Below are 15049 nucleotides of genomic sequence, written 5' to 3'. Positions count from 1 at the left end.
ATCTGATTGGTCGGTAAACCAAGGACCTTCAAACAGCCCGTTTCACTGTTATGGTTGTTTGCAATTAAATGCATGCTCATATTTTTTGACTCACTGCCATTTTCTTCTCTTTGCATTTTGAAGATCCAACAAAATATGACCATCCATCCATCCATTTTTTTTCACCCTTGTCACTCAGTGGGGTCGGGAGGGTTGCTGGTAAAATATGACCGTTTTTGTCGCAAATGCAAACTTTTTAAAAAATATATGTCTTTGAGAAGACAGAGAAGAACATCTGTCAACTTGTCAATAAATAACTAAATTCACAAATAAATGAATAAAATAAAAAATAATCAGACATTGTCAGTAATGTCCGACATGTTTTCACAATCGCTGCATCTTCAGTGTAAACTATGACTTTATATTCTTGCAATTCCGACAGTAAATGCTCAGATAAAAATCCAAAACAGAAGTTTATGTTTCAGTTTTGACCTTATCTGATAAAGCTAACAGAGTTCACCACTATGATGACAAGAACATAAGGTCACATTTATTCAAATTTAAATGTTCACTGAGGCTGGCTGACCTCCCTCTTTTCAGATTAAATTTTAAAATCGTGTATGATCATCTTACCTGTATTGTTACATGAAGTTCATGCACCTCTTTTTCTTTTAGCACTCAGTTGTACAAAACGTCCTTGTTCCTTAAACATCCGGGATTCAGAGACGAAACGACTGTATTTTGAAGCGTGTTTTCTCTATTTTCCAGATTGATTACAGTCTTTTCAATGCGTCGAAGAAGAGCGACTTTTGCGTCTATTGGACTCAGCACTGCCCCCTATCAGTGAGGCGCGGTACTTTCTGCCTCACCCTTCGCATATTTCATTGTTGATGGCCGCTCAGAAAGAACACATATGTCACACACATTCATTCAAATTTCATTACCATACATGGTTTTGTACCGTATCTATCAATATATTTCTAATAATCAATAAAAATAACAACCTGATCTTATTATACAATGTAAAGTTTTCATAGAATAGGGAGCTCTTTCCATTCACGCCCAACTTTTTCTTACTACTCCAAACTTTTCATGCACTCCCTAAAAACTGCAGCAAGACCAATGCTGACCATGTACAAAGCTCACAATGACACGCACAGACGGGTAGAATCAGATGAAATTAGGATTTATTTCACATTTTGAATATCACCAGCTTGCTTTGAGGAATCAAAGACATCAAAGAACGGGTTACAGGATTATTAGTTTGGGGAGGTTCGTGTGCACCTCAGGTGAAGAAGGAAAACAATCAGTAAAAAAAAGAAAGAAATCAACAAGGACTTGACCATGTAGGTTATGTTTGCTGATGGTTTGGTGTCGGCGCTGTAGTTCTCAAATGACAGACCTACAGAGAGTGCTGGCGTAACATCAGCCGACTAAACAAGATGGGTTCAAATGTGAGCAACGTCACCAGCTGCATTTCCATTTGCACAATTTTACATTTTAAACGTGAAGTTGCTTAGTGGAAACGTGGCAAATTTGGAAAAGCTCTCATTTTTCGTTAAAACGTTTTGGCGCTAGCATGAAGTTGGTTTTTTTTTTCCGATCGCATCAAAATTGGTTTATTTCACAAAACTGCAATGTTTGGACTATCAAGGTATTGTGATCTCTGATGACTTATCGCATGGACAAACCTATTCACTTGTGATTTTGTGTTTTTTTATTTTACAGAAACAACCCGATTGTGAAATTGTCGATATACAACTAATGTCAAAAAAACCCAAAGTTTTTCGCACGTTAGTAATGGAAACGCAGGTACTGACAGATCCTTTCTTCAACATTAAGCTTGGCAAACCTCTACTGGTGGTTGGATGTGAGACAGGAGGCGACCATGAAGACACGAGGACGCTACAACATGGCGGAGGGGACACATGGTGAAGCACTGCAATCACAATACAAAACGCTCACGAACTCGGTTCCGCTGGAGACAAGTTAAGATCACACCAACGGTCAGAGTGCTACTTCATACGCCTGGCTTTACCTGAGTCAAGTTTATTAAGAGGGTAGAACTCAGGTAACGCAGGGGGCATTTAAAAATCGAATTTTGAGTTGAGCGTCACTGAAGATGCCTTGAGGCAGCGACCTGGTGGGTGTTATCTACAACAGTGTGTTGGGAAAGGTAGTCGAAACAGTCAAAGTTACACAGGCACTTGAGAAAAATGACAAAACACCAAGACGTCCATTAAGGCACAACAGACACAAGTACAGTCACAAACACGTCTTTGGAACAAGAACACGAACCTCACTGTAGCCACACACTGTACACTTCTCTTAACACGACCGACTCAAGTTCTCCTCAAAAGATCGGCTTCTTCTAATGTGACTTTCCTTAGGAAACCCCAGCCTGTATTTTGTTATTTTTAATTCAGTCTTAAATCAGTAAAATATCTTTAGGTTTTTACATCTTAGGTTTAAAATAATGCAGTTCTTACCACAAAGTTGAAGCTTTATTGCAGATTTGCAACTGAACATTTTCACACATAAGATCTGTTCTGTATTATGGTAATTGAAAGGGGGAGAAAAATGAACTCCGTTCTGCTTACACCTTTTAGTTTAAACTAACACTAAAATTACTATTTTGGTTTATGCTAGGTGTTAGCAAACTTTAGGTGACTACGAGGATTTTTCCATCTCTAATAACTGAATTCAGTTACAGTGGAGCCCTATTCATTGTTCACAATTTGCAGATCCATCTATTCACTGTATTTTTTTTTTGTAGTTCACCAGCCAACACTAGTTGGCTGGTGTTTGCAAAGCAACCAATCCAGAAGCTGCATTTATTTTTCTTGGCGCTGATTGGTGGATAAAATTTTAAGAGTGCAAAAAAGGAAGGCTGTATGATACCCACTGCAGACAATTTCCACGGTGCTCACTGATGCTTATTTATGTATATTTGGTATGTGAATTACTAAATTATGCAGTTCTAAGCATTTTTTTTGAGTATTTGTGGATTTTAGCTAATCATGGACAGCTGTGCTCTCTTAACGTCGGGGAATACCAGGAGTTCAGCTTATAACAGTGAAAATGAAAACTATCGCAGGATGTTCAAGAAAACTGTTCGAATACACAGTTATCACTATAACATATTTAGCTAGGGAGCGCTCATAACTCAGAGCTAGCGTTATAATTTATTAGCTATAAATGGTTACAGCCAACAGAACACAGCCAGCTTTACCTTTTTAATAGCCACAAGTTTTGACAGTTTTCTCTGGCTAGATACAACCCAAAGTCCACAGTTAGTTTTAAAAATGATCAACCAAAGATAGCTACAGCTAGCTAGCCACAGCTAGCCTCACGATTTATTGTCCACAGTTAGCTACAGATAACAGGCTACAGCCAACTAGCTTAATTTGCTCCAGATAGGGACATCGTACAACTTAAAACTAGCTACAGTTAATGAATTAATTAGCCACAGGCAGCTACAGCTAGCCAGCTGTTGCCTAGCTATCTCTGCGGTGTGGAGCTGAACAGTTGTTCATCAATTACAACTCAACTGAAAAATGGCCCTGGATTTTCACACATTTCCAAAACTTAGCCGTGACTTAGGAATTTATCCATAGAGTGACCACAGCTCTTTACCAATGATGGCTGGAGATGCACGCCGTAACAACCCCGCTTCCCCACTATCTACACCATCAGCCCCGCTAACTGCCATGGATGTAAATTAGTTTAGGCAATAAATGAATGGTTACTTTAGATTGGCTTCCTTTAGATTTAAAAAAAACCAAACAAACATAAATTTTGTCCTGTCACGTCATCCAGGAAAATTCTGTCAACTTTGCCAGAGTAACTTCTCTTACATATACAACCACATTTTTATGACATAAATCAAACATTGAACTTGAGAATACCCTACTGTTAAGCTAACATTACCGGGACACGGTAAATACTGAAGACCGATTAGCGCTAAAGCTCAGATAAAAACTTACAGCAGCAGCAGCAAGAATGGCTCAAAGAGACACACTATGTCACTGAGCTGCTGTTTTATTTTTCTTTTCTTCACGTTTTAATGAAACATTCAGGTCACAAAATGACAAAAAAAAAAAAAAAAAAAAAGAAAAACAGATTTAATCTTGATTGTCCTCTATGATATTAGAACTGATGATGGCACAGCCCTACTCACTTTCAGTGTTACTGGATCTCATTAAGCAAGAAAGGTCAGAATGAACCAGCACCTAAAATCAGCTGAGGTAATTAGAGACAATAGAAACACACACACACACACGCACCCACACACACAGAAATGCTTACACACATTTCAACAAACAGACACTCACAAAGGCACATGCAAACAGACAGAGCTTACACACCCACACACACACACACACACACACAAAAGAAGGATGAATATGTGGAACATTAGTAGAGAATATTTATTTTGATTCCAGATTGCTTTTCCTTCATTGGTTTAGTAATCTGAGTTACAGATTAAGTGCTAATTAAACAGTTAGCTCTTCTTCTCTCTGAGACTAAACAACAGCTCACTCTTTGCCCTGAAAGTGAATCTGATTTTGCTTCATTTGGAGAGTCTGCCTTTCATGGCCTGGCGTTTCAAAATCCCCCAATAAAGAATACAAAAACAAAAAAAAACCCCAGAAGTGCATGAACACGGTTTCTATTGAGTTGTGTCCCGTTGAGTTGCAGACGAGGTGTAGGCAGTTTAACTCCTGGGGAAGAGGCCCTTTTTGTAGGCCACCAGGCCCGCTGCGGCGGCGGCCGACAGGACGGCGGAGACGCCCGTGAGTTTGAGGAAACCTCCGACCGACGGCAGATTCCTCTCCCAGAAGCTGGTGACGAACGGAAGGGCAGGAACTTCCTGCAGGGGGAAGAGACGGACGTTACGGCTGGCTGAGCGGCGTCTGCTGGAAGACAAGACGTGAAAAAAACCCTCACCTGACTCTCAGGCTCTGGCTGGTGGATCTGACTCTGGTGGATTTTACCCATCGCACACAGGACCTGTGAGAGCAGCGGGTCGTGACATGATAAAGACGAGTTTATGGTGTTCATGGATTCTACAGGAGACGAGGGGAGTCAAAGACTCAAGTCGACTTTCAGACTAAAGCCAGACTTACGGCTGCAGGATGTAACTTACGTGGAAAAAAAGATGTTTTTACATATTTGTTAAAATAATCATTACATTGTGAAAGTATAAGACAGATAAAAAAACTGAGCTCCTTTGCCTTCTCCCAGTAGTAAGAAATACACCAATCAGAGACAGGAGGCGGGTCTTAGCGCTGTCAATCACTGTCGTGCTCACTTGCTCTATATGCTACACTGCGGCTGGTGCACCGCAACATAACCTGCCATGAATGCTAAGACTAGTTAGCTTAGCAGAGCCACTGATGACGATGGATAAACAGTACTCCTGTGTTGGTAAGTTGCAGCATTGATTGACAGCGCTAAGACCCTCCCCCTGGCTCTGATTGGTTGTTTTTGACCGGGAGCTGTGCATTTCTTCAGGCGGCAATAGAAGCTCAGGGAGGAGGTGATGTTAGCTCGTCTATTGTAGCACTGATCTTATGTTTGGAGCGATAATAAAGCTGGAAAGTGAAACTTCCCTCTTACTTCTACCAGATAGTGAAGTGTTTTTGTTGTTGTTATTTTTTTTGTGGTCATAAATGCGTGGGGGGGCTGTAAAAAATGCAGAGCGTTGTCTGACCTCTCTGGCGGCCCTCTCCCCAGCCTGCACCGCCCCCTCCATGTAGCCGCTCCACTCTGACGCCGTCTCCGTGCCGGCGAAGTACAACCTGCCAACAGGCTCCCTCAGAACCCTGCAGACAGGAAGCGACAGCGAACACGCAGGAGGAGTTATTTTACGTATTTGTGCTTTGATTGATAGCGTTAGCCTCCATCTTCTTTTTATTTCTACACTTTTACGCCACTGGAAAGCTTCCTAGTGCTGCTGGAACACAGTAATGTTATGAGAAATGTGCTGGATTTATTGCGACTGCTTTAGATGTTCATTAAAATGAGTATCTCCAGTTCCTGATGTCTTACATCTGTTGATCTCATCCTGAGATCCCCCTCAGCAAAAAGTGATTTATTTTATGCTACAAATGAGGCAGTGTACTTGAAGCTGTGTTTTATATGCTTAAGAGCAGTATAGTGAAGTATACTTGGCTTATAATGCAAAGCATAAAGAAAAGTCTAACACTGAGATTGTTTTCACACCTGACAGTCCGGGAGACTCAGTTAAATCTGGGACCAAAGTTGCAACATTTGTTACATTTTCAGTTGCTGCAGTTATTTTTCACACTGCAGAGTCAAACCAGCCAAACCCTGTGAAAAACCTGTTCCCCTCCTCACCTGTGGTGGCGCTGCACCAAGAACCACCGAAGGAAACGACATAAAATCCTCAGAAGACGAAATGAGAAATACTGAACTACTTCTTTTTAGTAGTTTGTAGGATGAGAGTTCTTGAATGTAGATTTTGGTCAACTTAAAAAGAGCTAGTAACAGACTACTTAAGGCATGCTTTTTATAGATTTAAAAATGTAAGAAATATTAAGTTAGTATACTTTTGTAATCAATTAATTGCTTGATAAATTAAAATTAGTTCATTAATTTCTGTTCTAATGATTGTTTTTTTGAAGGGTAAACTTGTTTAGAGACTTAATTTTAGTTACAGTTTAGGTTTTAAGTGGGTTTTTTAAATTTACATTTTGTTTATTTTTGGTTGCCATGTTTAATTTTGGATACTTAAAATACCCACCAGTTCCAGTGTTAAGTTTTCTTTACAAATTAAAGTTTATTAAACTCTGAGAGAGCAAACTTGCATTATTATTATTGTTGTTGTTATTATTAATACTATGCCATTATCAATTATTACTTGAAAATGGTCTCAAGACAACAATATGATCATTTATTGCAATAATAACTGGGACAATTTATTAACCAACAAAATGAAGATTTTACTTTATTAAATAAATTGAAGGAACTTTAACTGTACTACATCTTGCTAACACATTAGATTTACATAATGCAATATTTAATTTCCCCCTTTGGGATTAATAAAGTATTTTTGAATTTGAATTGAACTGAATGACAAATAAGAAGGAAACCTTCCTGTGCACCAGAACTGAACCTGGACTCACTTCGCTCTTCAGCCTTTAGCCCTGCGCAGCAGCAGAGGCCTCAGCCTCGCTTTGAAAACCCAACATCTGTAACGAGAAGCTGCGGATAACTCGCCTGCCAAACTGGGTCAGGGTTCCAGGAGGAAAGTAAGCTGTGTAGCAGCCGCCGGAGTATTCCTCCTCACACCAGTTCTTCTCTTCGTAGTGCACCGGCTGAAAGACACCAGAGGCCATGTGAGAAGAGGGTTAGCCGTTCCGCCGTGATGCTGCTGCTGCTGGTGGTTCTGCGTGTCCGGACTCACGTGGAGAGCCTCATCTGAGCCCAGCACTCTGGAGTAAATCTCACAGATCCTCCTGAGCCTGAACGAAAACAAAAACCAGAGTTCAGGCTAAAGCTAGCTTGTAGCTTGGGGGAGGAGATTGAGCTCAGCTGGCGGCCGGCGTGTTTCCACACCTCTCCTCTTTGCTCAGGTCTGCCAGCTTTCTGCACTTGCGAGCCAAGATGAACCTGCAGGAAGAGGGAGAGATGCAGATTTATGCAAAATGGACTTTTAAAAGCTTTGTATCATGTCATGATTTTATTCCATCAAAAATAAACCTGGAGTGTTGCTTTGATTCTTTCAACCATGTTAGAAAAAAAAAATCCGTTAGTCTCCATGGCAACCATTCAGCTGTGCAAAACACCTGGTTGGACCTAACTCCACCTTCCAGACAAGGCTTCCAAGGTTTCGCCCCACAGAGTAGCCCTCACCCATGAACCCCCCACTCAGTTCCTTCAGACTAGCCAGCAGCAATTAGCACATGGTGGAACTGAGCATCATCTGAGCTCATTAGAGGAGCTGCTGCTTAGTGAAACGTTGTCAAAGGGTTAATAGAGGAGCCATGTTCTGATGGCTTTCTGAACATTTCAGAAAGATCTTAAAGAGCCTCTCAAGGCTTTAAATGAAAAAGTCCAATTTCTTTTAAGTCATATTTGATGGGGAGTATTTTTATAGTAACTGAAGGTAAGATAATTACTGATTGTGCTATAAAATGTCACTATGTCCCCCATAAAACACATGATACTGCCCCTTTAGATGATGTTTTAATTTACAGCTCAGGGAATCCGTTTGTAGCAAGTAGAACTGAGCTGCCTTTTCCAAAATTGTGGCTCACCAAGTTTAATTCATAATGTTGTTGTTTTTTCTGTTTGCAAAATAAATCATTTGAAAGCTGCTTTTTTAGTTTTACTCATCAGAAATAAAAATTACTTTCATAATCTGAAATGTTGAGATTATTGTACAAAATATGACTTTTGCACTCCTTGTTCAAGTGTGTGATTTTATACTTCTACCATGTATGAAATAAATAAATAAATAAATAAATAAATAAATAACTTCTTAAGTCTTTAAAGTATGGCAAGAACAATAATAACACCCTCCCTCTCTTCCTCTCTCTCTCTCTCTGTGTCTCTCTCTCTCTCTCTCTGTCTCTCTCTCTCCCTCTCTCTTGAACATTTTGGTCTGTTTGTAACTGGCGGCTCACCCCATGATAGCGGGGACGGTCCCATCAGGCTTTGTGTCATCCAGAGTCAGGCCAATAGGAGCCCCCTCCTCCTCGATCACCATGGTGCCGCAGTAACCTGACGAGACCAAACGTTAGAACCCGCTGCCCCCGGCCGGGATGCAGCGCCGCCCCCCCACCGCCCCGCTCTCCGTACCCTTCTTCCTCCAGAAGTTCTCCTTGTAGTAGACCATGCACTTGATGACGGAGCCCATGGGCACGCGGTAGATCAGCTGGTTCCTGAGGGGCGGCAGCTCGGGGTTAAAGTGCATCTTCAGGTTGAGGGCGGGTGGCGTTGCCACGACGACGTATCTGGCCTGAAGCGGAGAAAAGCCGGCAGAACAAGTCAGGACAGATACGGCCAGCAGAGGGCAGCAAAGCACAAATCTTCTCTCCTCCTCTGAGATTTGTGTTTCTGCTCTGAAGCTGCACAGTACGGCCAAGTTTAATAACAATGTTAATACATATAAAGTTATAAAAAGAAAGAGAGGGAGGAGTAGAAAGTGATGGAAAAACTAAAGTTATGGGTCAAACAGCAACAGAATGAAATCATTTGAAAGCTATATGTAGTTGAAATGAGGCAACCCCAACCCCAGTCAAGTTGGGACGTTGTATAAAACATGAATAAAAGCAAAACATGATGATTTTAAAGCTCCTTTCGACCTGCATTCAACTGAACTCACTGCAAAGACGAGATATTTAATGTTCTAAGGGGAAACTTTATTGCAGTTATGCAAATATTCACTCATCTGGAATTTGACGCCGGAAACACGTTCTAAAAATGTTGGGAAGAAGAAAATGGGAAAGTTGAAAAATACTGAAAAATCTCTGGTTTGTTAACTGGAAACAGGTGAGAGAGCCAGGATGGGAGCAGAGGGAGCGTCCTCCAGAGGCTCAGGCGTTCACAAGACGTTCATCACTTTGAGAACAAGCCAACAGTTCCAACGTTTTAGGAGCAACGTTCCTCAACAACTGCAGGGAGTTTAGGGATTTCATCGTCTGCAGCTCAAAGTGTCACCGAAAGACTCAGAGAATCTGGAGAAATCTCCCCGAACCAGCGCTGATCGCCCCGACTTCTGGAAAGGTTTGTCGAATCGCAAAATCAGGCTGTTGAACAACTGAAGCTGCATCTCAAACAACGATGGGAAAAAATCAAAAAGTACAAAAGCCTCAACAATGAGTTCCCAAAAGCTTACTGAGGTTTGTCAGAAGGTAAACATGGTTCTGTCCAACTAATTTGGACCGTGCTGCAGACATCAAAATGCAAATAGGTGAATATTTTCAAAGAAAACAATAAAGTTTATCAGTCAGCTCTTTAAAAGTCTCGTTTTGTAGTGAATTCACCTGAATGCAGGTTGAGAATGATTCATAAATCATCGTGTTCTGCTTTACACGACGTCCCATCTTCACTGAAGTTGCGGTTCATGTCGATTCCTCGACTCTCGTCGCTCCGCGGTTTGGCACCACTCACCGTGTAAGTCTCTTTGTTCACTGTCTCCACGACGACCACGTCTCCGGTCTGGTCGATCCTGTAGACGGGCGACTGCAGCTTCACCCTGTCACCCAGCTCTTTGGCCATGCACTCGCTGATCTGACTGGAGCCGCCCGCAAACTTCCTCTCCTTCACCAGACGACCAAGAGAACGCCAGTCAGAGAGAGAGAGAGTGTGTGTGTGTGTGTGTGTGTTCTGATGCCGGATAAAACATCTACACACCTCAGACTTTACACGTTTGTCAGGTGTGTGCAGAGGTGGTTTGAAACAAAATAAACAACCTAAGAGGGAAAGTTTAGAAAAACAAAAGTTCAAGACGAATCTGATTCATGTGAGGAAGAATTATTGTGAGGACAAATTATTACAAATTATTTTACTGGAACTTTGTTAGTTTTACTGCAACACTTTGTTTTGCAGAATTATTTTACAGTTTTGCTGCAATTTTCTTAATTTTGTTGCAATTCTGTTACTAGTTTACTGTAATTCTGTTGATTTTACTGTAATTCTAATGCATTTCGTGCTGTACAGTCATTATGTACAGTGATTCTTTACAGTGCAGATCCAAACTGTTCTCTTGAGCCTCAGTGAAATCCCCGCCCCTCTGTCCGGTCTCACAGAGATCAGCTCTTCCTGCAGATCAAAGTGGAGGATCTGATCAAATCTGTTTTCCTCCCAGATGTTCTGCATTACTATCTTCACTCGTCCTCCTTTCCCTTCGCTGCAAATTTGCGAGTGCAGAGCTCCGGCCAGCAGCTGCTAAATCATGAAGACCGTCTTCGTTTTGGGGCTGGGGGGCTTGGAGAGAGATACGGTGCTGCCGACGCTCTGACTCACAACATTGATTAGGCAGCGACCTTTTTGTTGTACTCGGCGTCTTCCCCGATCACTAACTGCGTTGGGCGGATTCCATTCTGACCTTTGGGTGCAGTTCACCAGTCAGACGCGACTAAATTAAAAGCTGAACCTGAACCGGTCCTGGCAGAGAACGGAGCGAGGCATTAATCATCACAGTTTAAAAACATAAATAAATACTTGAAACAAATGTTTTTAAAAAGTTGCGGTGACTGCTCCCGCTATCCTTCATGCATCATTTTGTGTAAGTTTTAGAACTTGAAAACTGTAAAGCGACGTCAGTGTCACCAGTTTGCAGAGACACAGTCCCAGGCCCCGGTCGTTATGGCAACGAGGGGTCACTGAGCTCTGGAGTTGGAATGAACTTCCCCTAGCACCGCAAGAAAGCAGCCTTTGTTAGGCCTGTAATGAAGCTCAGCCGATGCAGCGCAGACACAAAAACAAAACACCGAGACTAATTCAGGATCTGCCACTAGCAGCACCAGACCCGGACCCGGAAAACCAGCGTGGCTCTGTCTGCTCCGGACGCTCTGCATCACTGTACTTCTACCTGGAGAGGCGGAGGGATTTCATAATGTCCAAATTTAGGATATGAGTCAATTTGTAAACAAACAGATTCAGATTTTACTTCATTTAAAGAGGCGGTTTTATGCGTTTTCCAAACATGTAAAAAGTTATAAAAAATTCTGTAGATATCGAATGAGACTTGAGACATGTGACTTTGCTATATACAGCCTTGAAATTTGGCTTCTGTCTCTTTAAGAAGCTCCTGCTCTTTCCAACACAACGCTTCCCCATTCAGCCTTTAACATCGTTCGTAGGAGCTGAAGGCTAGTTCCTAAGATAAGATCAGCGAATGCTCAGCTCCACCAGGCGTTTGCCAACTGCTGCTGCCGCTAGTCTGAAGGAGCCGCGTGTGGAAGGAAACTGCAGCTCTGAGGAGGAGGAACTGTGTGGAAAAGGCAGAGCTTGGGCAACGCAAGCGTTTAGGCACCTCCGTGAATAGTTGCCACGGGAGATTAAATGTTTTCTCAAACATGCATAAAAGAGTTAACATTATAACATTAACCTGATAACATTATAACATCATGTAAAGCTTAAAAATAGTCGATTTGACATGATACCGCCCCTTTAACGTGGAGGTTTTCCATTTGGATGACAGAAACTCGGCCCTGCACACACACCTGCCCGCCGTTGGTGGTGGAGAAGATCCTCATCGTCCCCCCGCACTGCTTCACGTACCAGAGGAACCACAGGGCCGACACCTCGTGGGGTTCAGAGGTCACGTTCACGTTGACAAACAGGGTGGCGAAGCGGCGAACTGCACTGTGGAGGGAAATGGGAAAAAAATGCATGAAGCGCATGGTTCTGGTTTTTATTGAAGACATAATAAACTTTTTTTTCTGTCTCTAAAGATGCTTTTCGATTTGGTCTCAGTTTCTGCAAAACTCATTTTGCATTAGCTACAATTTTCATGAGCAGAAATAAACCCATTTCAGATAAATCACTCTGTGTGAGACACCAGATGTTCTCTGGACCCCAGCTTCAATCTCCTGGCTGATGTTGTGTCTACATTTTCACGTAATGTTCTTTCCTCATGAGGTTTCTACATGCGAAGCGCACCAGTCCCTCCTGCAGCAAAGCGCACTCTTGTACAGTTTAGATGACGTTCTCACATTTCATCCCATTTCCTCCAGGAGTGAAAACGTCTGTCCGTCTGTGTGACCTTTCAACTCAGACGTGTTTGACATAAAAGTAGAGGAATATGTCATTATTCTGACTGATAATCTGGTTGGAAAAAAAGAAAAGCTGGTTTCTTTTTGACAGTGTACTTAAATATCTGGTTCCAACTGTTTGCTTCACCTTTTGAATAATTTGCATTTTTAATGATCTTATAATTTTTTTAAAGCCGGGGAAAACGAGGTTACAGACTTGGTGACGCTATTCCATGTGTTGTTAGGAACAATTTACATTTGGTATGATTTTATTTCTGTGACATTTACAAACCAGAGGCATGTTTTAGGATGCTAACAAACTTAGAGAGATTTTTTTTTAAAAAGAAAGAAAAACAACTGGAAATCTTCAGTTCTGTCACCTGGTCCAGCAGATTTTGTTGAACAGCTCCTGCATGGTCATGTTGTCCCACTCTGAGGCGTGGGGAGCTCTCCAGGGCGCCTCTCTGGGAATCTACAGATTCAGACGACAGCATGAGAGAACTGCAGAGGGACGCTGAAGCAGCAAAACGGCGATGTGAATGATGTAGACTGGGCGTAGCGTCACCTCCTGGCCCATCTCGTCCATCGTCCTGAAGAGGTTGTTGAAGTCCATGTAGACGATGGGGTTCCACATGGGAGGGAAAGAGCCTTTGAACGGGTACGACTTTCCCTGTCCAATCGATAAAAAACACCGTTATAATCTCCCCGTGGACTTGATAAGTCCCTGCAGACTGCTTCCGTTATCGCAGGATTTACAACGGAAACAGATAAGATTGTTTACAGAGAGACAAACGGCTGATGCAAGTACTGGCGGCCATATTGGACGCATCAGTTCCACCGATATTCTCCGACTGCAGTCGCCTCGAGCCACAACTGTTCCCTTTCTCTAGATTTTGTTTTAGAATGCCCTGTTATGACAATATCTTTTACCAATACTAACAATAACGTTACAACCGAGAACAGATATTCATTGGTTATAACATTATAACTGATAATGTTACAAAATATTAGATACATTGTAAGTGTCCGGTAAATAACAATGGAAAAAAAACAAAACAACCACAGCGCTGGCATCGCTTCTTGGCTTTAGTAAAACACTCCATAGTCCTGTGATGCATCATGATCACTAGCTGGATTTCCATTGACCATAAATTGGAATTACAAAAATAAAGTTGCTTTATGGAAACACGGCAATTTACAAAAAAATAACTTTTTCCATAAAAAGCTTTTGCACTGGGATAAGGTGTGTTTTTTTTTTTCTTTCAGCCATATTGGAATTGGTGTGCTTTCAGCGAAACTGCAACAGAAACACTTTGATCCCATCATGCCAGTTAGCATGATGGGAACGTTACATCATGCTAACCGGTTACAAACAGCAGTAACGTGCTTATTTGAGGCACTGGCCTCCTTGGAGGACGCTCAGCTTTCTCAGAGCAAAATCACAAACACAGAGTTTGTTGTTCTAAGGTGTTGAATCCACAGCTATTCCTTGAAAAATATCGCCCACCATGACTCCCCCAAAACGCTGCACACATGCGTAGTCGCTCCAAAGTAAAGAGCTTGTTGCTTCAACGCCCCAATAAGACGCCAACGTTTCCTCTGTTGGCTAATAATGACCGCTAGCGTTGTTGCCGACTTATGAATAGATCTCATGAAACTGTTTTTTTAAAGACTTCCCATAGCAAAGCTATTAAATATCAGTGTCAAAATGACCATCATCTATTTTTCTCCACAACAACTTGAATGGAATACAACACAAACATATTAGCCAAGCAGCAGTAAAGACCTGAAGGACTCGCATCAAAGTTCTAAATGCCAATCAGTTCAGAGCATTATAAGTAATCTTTATTCTTTATTCACCCTGGTTCTGGACTGGAAGCCTGGGTTAGGGTTAGGGAATGCCCTTTACTCCATACTGCAAGTTTGCTGAATGAGTGTGAGCTTTTCACATTAGCATAGCTGTTGACCTTTAACCTCCGGCTGACCTACAGACTGCTTAGTCAGAGTGACTGATCAGGACTCAAAGGGCTGTGTAGACAAGAGGAAGGGCTTGTGTAATATTTTACTACTCCAGATAACAGCATCCATAACTCCACACACTGTTTGAATGGGACCACCTGCTGTTTATGTGCCACATTGGAAAAWAGTGCTGAGAGGGCACAAATTGAGACAGATAAGCTTCACTCACACGCTATCGGTGGAAACGTGCCGATTCCACGTTCACTCTGGTTTACGGCTGACCTCCAGTGACCGTCAGATTGTCCCGCTGATACCGGGGCTTCTGCAGGTCTTCAAGTCAAGTTTGAGACTTTTACAGATGTTTTTAATGCAACCTTGAC

At 42.0% G+C, this 15049-nt stretch overlaps 1 protein-coding gene across 1 annotated transcript in view; it reads right to left on the bottom strand.

The window, feature by feature from the left end:
• Positions 1-1149: 1149 nt before the first annotated feature.
• The window catches only part of mao (monoamine oxidase), a 38669-nt gene continuing 24769 nt past the window's right edge, over positions 1150-15049 (bottom strand). Inside the window, exons 4-15 of the mRNA XM_008437263.2 lie at positions 13276-13380; positions 13091-13182; positions 12180-12321; positions 10123-10272; positions 8809-8968; positions 8634-8730; positions 7564-7617; positions 7412-7469; positions 7225-7322; positions 5696-5807; positions 4930-4992; positions 1150-4852 (exon numbers count right to left, since the gene is read on the bottom strand). Coding sequence (XP_008435485.1) covers positions 4697-4852; positions 4930-4992; positions 5696-5807; positions 7225-7322; positions 7412-7469; positions 7564-7617; positions 8634-8730; positions 8809-8968; positions 10123-10272; positions 12180-12321; positions 13091-13182; positions 13276-13380 — 1287 coding nt within the window. The 3' untranslated portion in view covers positions 1150-4696. The remainder of the gene's footprint in view (positions 4853-4929; positions 4993-5695; positions 5808-7224; positions 7323-7411; positions 7470-7563; positions 7618-8633; positions 8731-8808; positions 8969-10122; positions 10273-12179; positions 12322-13090; positions 13183-13275; positions 13381-15049) is intronic.

Source organism: Poecilia reticulata, linkage group LG2, assembly GCF_000633615.1.
Source record: "Poecilia reticulata strain Guanapo linkage group LG2, Guppy_female_1.0+MT, whole genome shotgun sequence".
Taxonomy (NCBI): domain Eukaryota; kingdom Metazoa; phylum Chordata; class Actinopteri; order Cyprinodontiformes; family Poeciliidae; genus Poecilia; species Poecilia reticulata.
The sequence above is the reverse complement of the archived record's forward strand: the minus strand, read 5'-3'. Positions and strand labels throughout refer to the sequence as shown.